Here is a 10,585-nt window from a genome sequence, read left to right as displayed (position 1 = left end):
TTCTATATGTCTGTCTTTATGCCAGTGCTACACTGTGTTGAATACTGTAGCTTTGTAGTAAATTTTGAAGTCAGGAAATGTGAGGCCTCCAACTTTGTTCTTTTTCAAGATTATTTTGGCTATTTGGGATCCCTTGAGATTCCATATGAATTTTACAGTAAATTTGTCTTCTTCTTCAAAAAACATCATTGGTATTTTGATAGAGATTGCATTGAAACTGCAGATTGCTTTGGGGAGTATTGTCATCTTAACACTATTAAGTTTTCCAATCCATGAATACAGGGTATCTTTCCATTTGTGTCTTCTTTAATTTCTTTCAGCAAAATTTTGAACTTTTTGGTGTGCAAGTCTTTTGCCTCCTTGGTTTAGCTTATTTCTATGTAGTTTATTCTTTTTATGCTAATATATGTGGGATTGTTTCCTTAATTTCAGTTTTTGATTCTTTGTTAATGTATAGGAATAAAATGATTTTGTGTTGACTTTGTATCCTACAACTTTGCTGAATTTATTAGTTCTAACATTTTTTAAATTTAAAAAGATTCCATTTTTTAAATGGAATCTCTAGGCTTTTCTACATGTAAGTTCATGTTGTTTGCAGCGGTAATTTTACTTCCTTTCAAATTGGATGCCTTTTATTTCTTTCTCTTGCCTACTGGCTCTGGCTAGGACTTCCAGTACTATGTTGAATAGATATGGTGAAAGTAAGCATTCTTATTTCGTTCCTGACCTCAGAGGAAAGCTTTCAGTCTTTCACTATTGAATATGATGTTAGCTGTGGGTTTTTCATATATGGCCTTTATTATTTGGAGGTAGTTACCTTCTATTCGTTGTTTGTTGATTTTTTTTTAATCACGAAAGGATGTTGAATTTTGTCAAACGCTTTTTCTGCATCAATTGAGATGATGTGTTTTTCCCCCTTTCTGTTACTGTGTTGTATTACTTCATTTTCACGTTGGAACTTCCTTGTATTCCAAGAATAAATTCCACTTGTAATTGTGGAATTTGGTGTAAAATCCTTTTAATATGCATCAGACGCCCACCAAGTGCACCTAAAGAAAATGGCAAGATAAAAAGCACACACCACTGATGGAATGCTACCCAACTATAGAAAAGAATAAGGAATCCTTGGGTGTATTTGGGTTAGTTTTTGACGCTGTGTAACAAATTATCACAAATGTGGTGGCTAACACTTGCAGGCACCTGGCACAGCACACAGGGGTCTTTGCTCATGGGCTATCACGTCTGAGGCAGAATCCAGTTCCTTTGTAGTGACAGAAGTGAGGTCATTTTCTTGCTTTGTCTCTCGAAGCCTGTAGAGTGCCGCTGCCCTCCACTAGGCATATCACAGAATCATGACTGGTCTCTGTTCCTCGCCACAGTTCTTCCTTGCCTATGCTCAAGGGAAAATCCTGGGCATGTCCTCCAGGGGTAGAATCCCAGGATCATCCTAGAATCCTGCCAGTGCCAGAGGTGGCTGGTGGACAAAGGACCCCATTGCCCTAGCAGTGCTTGCTGCCTTGGGGTTGTCACACACACACACACACACACACACACACACACACGCACACGCACACACAGGCATCCCTAGAGAAGACCCTGCCCCCTTGAAGGAACCACATCTCTACCAAGCGTGTGTGTTTGCTCTTTGTCTCATCGTTCCCCAGCTGCAAGGTCTTCGTCACAACCCAGCATTCAACCAGGGACCCAGCATGAACTTGGGTGGACTTGGAGGCTGGTCAGCACCACCCACCCTGTAGGCCTCCCGTTCTGCCTTCAGGGCGACTTCCTCCACCTCACTGTTGCCCAATCCGTAGCATGTCCTGTGCCAGGATCACCTACTGGAACCTGGGCCAGTCCTGATTGATGTAAAAATAAACCTACGGACACACTGCCAAGAGCATTCCCAGACAGCAGGGACAGTAGCTTCTCACGCCCTGTCAGGGATTTTAGTAGATGGAACAGATTTGGGAGAACAAGCTAGAGCCCCAGCACATTTCAAAAAAGCTCCTCCGAACATTTGCCTGGCTCATCAAGCCCCAGGTATGCGGAATCAGACTTACTTCCTGCCTAGCTTCACCAGGTGGCACCAGGTGGCACAGCTTGGGGGGCAGAGCCTGTCCTTGCTTACTGAACACTTGCAGCACAGGCCAAGTGACAGGATGGAAAGGGAGGAAAAGGGCCCAGAGAAGCAGCTTACTCAGTGTGGCACTGTAGATACCACCACCACCACCATCGGACATGGCCAGGTGAGGTCTGTTACACAAATGAAGACTAAAGGCTGTGTGACAGGGTGCTACAGAATGGGTCCCCCAGCCAAGGGCTTTCCTGAGCACTCACCAGGCCTGTTCCAGGCACCCATACGGCCCTACATTCCAGTGGGGTGTGGTTGGTCATACAGTGCTGGAAGGTGGGCAGGGTGTGCACAGAAGTGGCTCAAGGTGCAAAATCACATCTAAGGGGAGGCAGGTGTCTCTTCCCCAACCCGAGGCAGCAGCTCAGTGCTAGTGCAGTGGGGGCCTCTACCTTGCACACTTAACTGAAGACCCCCGTACTCCTGACGTGAAGATCAGCCAGAGCTCTGGCTGAAGGGCAGAGCCACCTGGCTCTTGGTAAGTTCATTCCTCACTAGGCTCCCAAGCACCAAGCAAATGGAACAGGTGCCACCGGGCCATCCAGAGGCAGGCAGCCCCTCCACACCTCCTTTCCCAGATGGATTGCCAGAGATACAGCTTAGGTTCAAATTCCCATGCCTCCACCTCAGCTGACCTTTATATATGACACAATTTCCGTGGAAATCCATACCTTAACAGTTCATTTTATCAGGTTGGTGCAAAGAAATTGCGGTTTTTCCAATTAACCTTTTAATTAAACCAGTTCCTTTTGCGCCAACCTGGTGTTAAAACAGCCCTCCAAATGACCTGCCATAGCTGTTGGGACGGGAATGCAAGTCGACTGCAATGTAAAGACTTGCGCTGGCAGGGCTGCAGGGTCCAGACAAGAAAACACGTTCGGCACCGTCTCCAAGGCTGCTTCGCTCACAGCTGTCCCTGCTGTGACGCAGGACAATCGAGGTTTACCTGAGCTTTTCACTGTAGACAAACTAGACTGGTTTCAAAGAAATTCAGGCACCCAGCTGCCATCAGGGATACAGGCAAAGCAGTGCTTACCCACGAGGAACGCTTGGCAGGGCTCCAGCCTCCCCCTAGGGTGCCATGGTTGCCACTTCTTGGCCAAGAAGGCAGTCCTTGAAGGGTCTGAGGCTGGCCTCCTGCCCCAGAGCACACATGCCCTCCAAGTTTGGGTGAAGGGCTGCAGACAGGCTCAGGACGAATCTGGGTGCAAATCAAAGAAAGGAAGGGCGAGGCCCTAAGACCTACAACGCCAAAATAACTACAAACTGCTCTGATTAAAATAGGCAGCTCTACTTAAAAAATGGGATTTGTAAACTATCCACAGAATGCTATTATGGACAAACAACAGTCCTAAACTATAGAAAGGGGGATGCAATCCTGTCTCTGGCCTGCCTTGTAAAAACACCCTCACCCCAGCTAAGGCCCCCTACCCTGTTCTTACAGACAGGTCAAATAGAGACTACAGACTTATCACAAATTGTCAATAGAACTTTATTTCTTCTTTTCAACATCCTGTTCTGCAGCTTCCTTGGCCCTTTTTGCCCGGATGCCAAAGAGCCGGGCATTGGCACGGGCCATGCGAAGGCTGGCAAATGCCTTGAAGTTCTTCTCCTCTTCTGTGATGACCCTGGCTTTCTCCTTCTTGTAGACCTAGAAAAAGTACAAGGGGTCAAACCCTGGCCTGCAGTGAGGCCTGTAACGAGGCCCAGGACCCAAATGTCAGCAAACCCAGAGAGGTGTTGGAAAGACATCAAGTAATGCTGAAAGAAGTGAGTGGCCAGCAGCCGGCGAGAGCTGCCGTGAGCTGCCGACCGACAACTGCCTCAGCCGGGGGTTGGGGGGGAGCGCAAGGCTCCTAATACCAGCATGGGCCAGGGAGCTGTGGCCTACACAACTAGACTGAGAAACAATGGCTTGAACTGGAGGGGAAGGGGGTAAGTGGAAGAAGAGGGGGGAAAAAAGTAATGCTGAAAGGCTACACAAAGGCCACCAAGGAATAGATCCCCTTTCCCAGAGGACCCTCAAGGGCCCAATCACTTGATGGGCAGGTTACAGAACCATCAAACATGCCCTGAGATTACCTGTGGCCTGGGAGTTCCAAATAGCAATAAGGGAAAAAGGACCCAACAAAGGGAGGAGTGACAAGTGGGGTCCCCAAAAAAGAGCATATGGCCTTCCCTTGAGTCCATTTGTTTAGAAGGCAGGATGCTCTTGCCACCCTTTACTCCCTTCCAGTCAATCTCCACCTGTTCAACACACATTCCCTTGTACATCCTCCCAGCACCTCCACTTACATTCCGTATGGGCATCACTGGGCCTGACAGCTGGGTGGCCAATTTGAGTTCTTCAGCCTGTTAACAAGAAAGGCGAGTCAAATGGGTTCAGCTCATTTACGTAAGGGCCCCAAGCTCATTATCCTCTAAGGCAGCCCCACCTCACATTGGGTGACCGTGTGCTTGGAAGGGACAGGTGTCTGCAACTGCAAGCACACATTATGTGGGTCTATGTGCCAAGTAATGGCATGACACCAGATTCCTATTCTATCTAGCTGACAGACACAGGCTGATGCAAGAGCACATATACCTGAACGGATGCAGATAAAGCAAAACGTCAACTGTAGTGTACACCCACTCCCAACCCAACTCCAGAGAAGCCTGGATGGATGGATGGACACTATCAACTTTGTTCTAAAAGTTCTTCTGGAAACATCTGTGTCATATATAAACTGTTATAGGGAGCAAAACACTTTCAATGTAAAAAAGCTAGCTCCAAGCCCAACAACTTTTACCATTCCTACAACACAGAAACATCACATTTGAGGAGCACGTGAGCGAATATTAGCGGTTCTGATTCATTTCTAAATTTTTAGGAGCTTTCCGCTCATTATCAATTCTCTACTGCCCATATGTGAAGGCCAAGTTTTGGGGGATAAAAAGGTTACAAGCAAATGCTTTCCTTCTCACCCCAGCTGGACCCAGCTACAGAAACTACCCCTGAACCAAGGGAGGCCACATGCTGGGGTCGGGCAGCGTCCCGGAGACCCCCACACCCCTTACCCGCCCGCCGCCCCACCAGGAGCTGGGAGCACCGTACTCACAGAGCTGTCTCCCTTCTTGGGGGCCGACGGCTTCCTGGGGAAGAGGATGAGCTTGGATCGGTACTCCTTCAGGCGCTGCACGTTGGCCTGCAGGGACTCCGTAGACTTGTTTCGCCGTCTTGGATCCACTGAGATCCCAATGGTCCGGGCCACCTTCTTATGGATGCCGGCCACCTGCCCCCAGAGACAGATACAAATGAAGCCCCCAGGAGCCTCTACTTTCCATACCTTAATAAAAACCGCTCAGTCGTCAGATGGAAAAGGGTTCAAATGTACTTTCATCAAGGCAGTACAGCGATTCCGGAGAATGTCATCATTTGACTGTGAGCCCAAGGGACAAAACGCAGGCTTCTGGGCACGCGGTCCCGCGAGTGCTCACCCGTAACTCCTCCAAGCTGAAGCCCCTGCCGGCGCGCACTTTGGTGTGGTACCGCACGGTGGGGCATCTCACCACGGGCCGGATGGGTCCCGACGCGGGGCGCGGGGCGATGCGGCGCGCTTTGGCTTGCCGGGCCTTGCGTCTGCGCAGACAGAACCCAGGCGGCAGTTACCGTCCCCGAAGCCCGTCTGCCGCCCGGGCGTGACGTCTGCGGCCCAGTGCCAGAGCTGGGACCCAAGCGCGCAGACGGCCCGCCCGCCAGCGACCCCAAGCCCGGCGTCCCCACCCACTTGCCCCCAACCGTAACGTCACGGCGGCTCTCAGCTGGAGCTGAAAGTGCTGCACCGTTATCACATGGCAACGGGCCCAAGCGCACTTGCACCCCGGGGAACACCGATGCCGAACACGGTCGCTACCTGGCCGTGTACTCCAGGAGCCCCGCTCACCTGCGGATCTTCCGCGCTGGCTGGTTAAACCACGTGGCCACACGCCGTTGCCAGTCTTTGTGGAAGTGGGGCTTCAGGATCATGCCATTTCGGCTGGGCGCCATGGCTGCTGCCTACCGGCCTGGAGAGGAAAGCAAGTCAGGGCTCGGGTTCCGGGCGGATGCCGCGTGCAGCCCGCCTTGGCGCGGCCACAGAGCCCGGCCATAGGCCAGTGCTGTCTGCGCCATGGATCCGACGCCGATGGAGGCGGATGGAGCCCGATGGCATTCGACGGCCTCCTCCGGCGCCGCAATAGAGCGTACCCACCTTCTCCCAGGGAGAACAGCCACCGGAAAAGAAATGGCGCCGCAAAGCACCCCGGGATGGCAGTGAGCCTGGCCAATCAGAAGTGCCGGGACGTTCTGACCAATCAGAGCCTGGAATCACGGAAGTGACGTATTCGCGTTCCCAGCCAACCTCGCGGCCCCCGGAGAATGCGTAGCGTGCGTCTCCCAACAAAGTCGGACGAGGGACGCTTCAGGCAGGAGGAGAGCAGTGGCGGATGGTTTCGGCAATGCCGGCCTTTTTCAGCTTCCGCACGCCCTGGGACTCGGTACGTTTCCCCAAGACCTAAAGCGTCGTCGTCTGTGCCCCCGTCTTTGCCCCTCCCCGTTTGGAACATGTGTGCTTCTTGCTTTAGACCACACTTAGCGGCTGCTGTAAGCGGGGCATCCTGTACTTCACATGTGTTTATTTTCACATGGAATCGCACAACCGCCTCTGCTCGGCGGAAGGATCAGGTAACTTCTCGGAGGTCGCGAGTAAGTGGTGGCACTAAGAATTCACGTGGCGGACCGCAGCTGTCCCGCTTCCCGCTGTGCGTGCGGCCTCCACGGAGGCGAGCAGCGTAGAAACACTCACTAGTCAGGCATACGTCCATCATTTGTGCCTCGCGCGTCTCCTGTCCTCCAAGTCTGGGAACTCGCCAGCACCGTACTCCTCCTGGCTTGAGCCTTTACTTCCTGGTAACCCACTGTCTTTCTCAGCTTTACACCAATCATCAAGCTGCCTCCTAGCAAAACTTAATCAACGGGTTAAGAATTTCATGACACAAAATGAGACATTTGAAGCTCTGTGCTCTGCACTGGGAAAATAAGTTGCTGAGAAAGTTTTCTGCCCTCTTGAGATACCCTTGGGTGTTGGAAAAAAATCACTGAGGAATTACACGGTTATGACCTGGGTAACGGAGGAGGCACAGTCTTTTCAGATGAATGCACTGAGCCTCCATGGGAAGTTCAAATCCTCACCCTGCCATTTAATAGATGTGTGCTCAATTATGAAACGGAGGGCAATAGCAGCCCTGCTTTTCTGACAAGTTCTCAGGCACCTTTCAGTGATCCCACCATGGCCACGATATTTTGCTCTTTGTGATCTCAAACGTGCCTGTCCCCATCCCCAACTTCCCTTTCTGGACGGACCCACAGACTCACGTATCTCCATCAATCCTAACCCTCACCTCCTCCTGAACTCCAGCTGCTTGTGGTCAAGACAGGGTCCTGGGACACTGGGTGGGGGGTTAGGTCTGCTCATAATCCAGTTAGGATTATGCGGTAAGAAGGTAAAGTTGTAATTTGAGGACCTTGCTCTGCTGCACACAACCAAACCACACATAGAACCCAATTTTTCATGCTTGAGTACTTCATACCTTACTTCAATTGAAAATTATGCAGAACAGCGAGACAAAACAATTCTGATACGAAAATTCTGTTGAAAACATGTTCAGCTTTCCCGTTGGGAAAGATTAGTGGGAAAGCTTAAAGAAGTGAACTGTTATGAACTGTCATGCAGAGGTCCTGATACAAAGGCTTGGATGGCTCAAGGGTTTTAAAAATCTTTAGCTATAGGGATAGTTCTGTCCCTTGGCACTGAAACTCCACAGCCACAACTCTGCTTAAGGGCTTTTGTCCTGGGCTTAGGCCTGAAAGGGCTAGCTAATGCCCCTGGAAGTAGCACTCAACTAAGGGGATCATGGATTCCTGGCTAAGTGTCCTTGGGGGTGTGGCAGTATCCTCTGCACACACCCCCGCATTTCCTTGCAAGACTGAGCCCCAATTACACGTGGCTGTGCCTGCTCACTCATTCCACATCTGCACCTCACTGACCTCCATCTAGTGCTTTGAGGGTCAGCCTCAAAGAAATCCGGCCTAAGACAGTCAACTGTAGCTTCTCAATCCCTTTCAGACACAGTCTTGATTTTTTTAAATTATAGTAAAGTGATTTTTGAGTGATGTTTTGCGGGGGCAAAAGTCACGTCCCTATAGCACTTTGCAAAAAATTAGCATGTTAATCTTTGTCATGTAAATATAGGCCGATGCTTAAATTAGGAAAAGCAGTGGCCTAATAATAATGGATAATGGGTTTTCTTCTAAGGTTGGTGGTGGAATTATTTTATACAGAAATCTTGTGTGATCCCTATGCAAACTAGGAGATGATTGTACGTGGAGTGATACTGATTTCCCGACCTGGGAAAAATGGTAATCCAGTGGCAGAAAATTTCCGAGTAGAAGAAGTAAATTTACCAGATAATATCAATGAAGGACAAATCAGAACTGTTTATCTTTTTGTGGATCCTTACATGCGTTGTAGAATGAATGAAGACACTGGATCTGATTATATAACACCTTGGCAGCGGTATCAAGTGGTTGATAGTGGAGGTGTTGGGATTATAGAAGAAAGCAAACACACAAATTTTACTAAAGGTGATTTTGTGACTTCTTTCTATTGGCCCGGGCAAACCAAGGTTATCCTGGATGGAAATAGCCTTCAAAAGGTAGACCCACAACTTGTGGATAGACACCTTTCATGCTTTCTTGGGGCCATAGGTATGCCTGGTTTGACTTCCTTGATTGGGCTACAGGAAAAAGCTCATATAACTGCTGGATCTAATCAGACAATGGTTGCTAGTGGGGCGGCTGGTGCTTGTGGATCTTTAGCTGGGCAGACAAATCAGAACATCCTGTGTGGTCAAATTTCTCAGTACAAAAAAGATGTGCCTTATCCTCCTCCATTAACCCCTGCTATAGAAGCAATCCGGAATGAAAGGAACATCACAAGAGAAAGATTTCTGGTGTTATGTAAGGACAAATTTGAGTCTGGTATTCTACAACTGAGTCAGTGGTTTAAAGAAGGAAAGCTGAAGATCAAAGAAACTATGATAAACGGATTGGAAAACATGGGAGCTGCATTCCAGTCCATGATGACAGGAGGTAACATTGGAAAGCAGATAGTTTGCATTTCAGAAGAAACCTCTTTGTAATCTCTATAAATGTCTTCATCAAGGAAATACAGTTTTCTTTCCATTTTGCGCAGATTTTGAAGATACATTAAAAAAAACCTTACAGTATAGCTTTTGATCATAGTATGATCATAGGTGATATTTTCTTAGTTGCATAATTCTTTCTTTTACCTTCAATATATGTACTCTACATCCAACATGACTATTTACAATGATAGATTCAAGTCAACATGATCTATTTTTTTCTTTTGCTAAAACTAGTATTACATGTGATATTTTTATTAGATATTCCGAAACCACTGGAGATTTGATACAGCTGTTAATGGATCACACAAAACAAATTTTTTTAAATCAATAACTTTTATTTTAAATGGAATGCTTGAGAAGGCACTTAGCAAATATTTGTTTTACATAATTCTTGAATTGAAACTTGGAGTAAGAATAGAATTGGGATAGCCTTTCCTTGTTGTAGATGGAAAAGGGACTTAATGGCAGGGTGGTTGTGTAGAGATTTGGGAGAATTCAGTGTCTGTGGAACATTTTTTGGGATAGGAGAGCAGAGGCTTTGTGTGGGGAGTGGTATGAGAAATTAAGTAACAGGTTGGTTAGGTTGATGGAGAGACTAGATTTAACTACAGAAGATCATCTCTTTGTGTTTTGCCAGTTTCCTGTAGAGCCTAAAAACTCAAATACTTAGTGATAAAAGCACGTTTATTTTAGGTTAGCAGGCACATACTGTCAAATAGTTGTAAAGATTTCAAGGGCAAATAAATATAAATATCACTTGGAGTTTTAGGTAATCAAAAAGATTTAGACAGCAAAGAGAGCTTCAGAAAATGCCAGGACTGACTGGGAAAATTAACAAATGGTTGTAAACATGAATGTGCAAGACCTGCTAATGTAACTCTAAATAAGAGTGTTTTATTAAATGTAAATCCTTTAAACATTAAAATTAAGGATATTTTTCTGAAAGAAAAAAAAAGAATGGATAATGTTACAGTTTCATCACAAAACATAACCATCCAGCCTCTTAACTTTCCAAAATCATGGCCTACACATAAATCAGATAATAGGCTAACTCAAAGGTTCCTGTAGTATGAGAAATACATCAGTGAAAGACAATTGGAAGTACATTATCATAATCATAAATGTTTTAAAGTTCCTAAGAGAGTAGATATTAAAAGTTCCCACCACAAGAAAAAATTTGTAACTGTGGTGACGGATGTTAACTACACTTACTCTCCTAACCATTTTGCA

General features: G+C 47.4%; 2 protein-coding genes across 2 annotated transcripts; one reads left to right on the top strand and one right to left on the bottom strand.

Moving 5' to 3' along the window:
- Positions 1-3,607: 3,607 nt before the first annotated feature.
- RPL13 (ribosomal protein L13) lies at positions 3,608-6,437 on the bottom strand. Its single transcript, XM_081031735.1, has 6 exons — positions 6,361-6,437; positions 6,055-6,175; positions 5,609-5,750; positions 5,230-5,403; positions 4,427-4,483; positions 3,608-3,782 (listed from the first exon to the last, which is right to left on the bottom strand). Exons 2-6 carry the CDS (start codon positions 6,156-6,158, stop codon positions 3,624-3,626), a joined length of 636 nt encoding a protein of 211 aa, XP_080887861.1. The 5' UTR covers positions 6,159-6,175; positions 6,361-6,437; the 3' UTR covers positions 3,608-3,623.
- A 1,953-nt stretch (positions 6,438-8,390) lies between these two features.
- On the top strand, positions 8,391-10,291 carry LOC308490031 (prostaglandin reductase 2-like). The gene has a single exon (XM_081031734.1). The coding sequence runs from the start codon at positions 8,522-8,524 to the stop codon at positions 9,347-9,349; it is 828 nt and encodes a 275-aa protein (XP_080887860.1). The 5' UTR covers positions 8,391-8,521; the 3' UTR covers positions 9,350-10,291.
- The last annotated feature ends 294 nt before the right edge of the window (positions 10,292-10,585 follow it).

The sequence above is a fragment of the Rhinolophus hipposideros genome, assembly GCF_964194185.1.
Source record: "Rhinolophus hipposideros genome assembly, chromosome: 21".
Taxonomy (NCBI): domain Eukaryota; kingdom Metazoa; phylum Chordata; class Mammalia; order Chiroptera; family Rhinolophidae; genus Rhinolophus; species Rhinolophus hipposideros.
The sequence above is the reverse complement of the archived record's forward strand: the minus strand, read 5'-3'. Positions and strand labels throughout refer to the sequence as shown.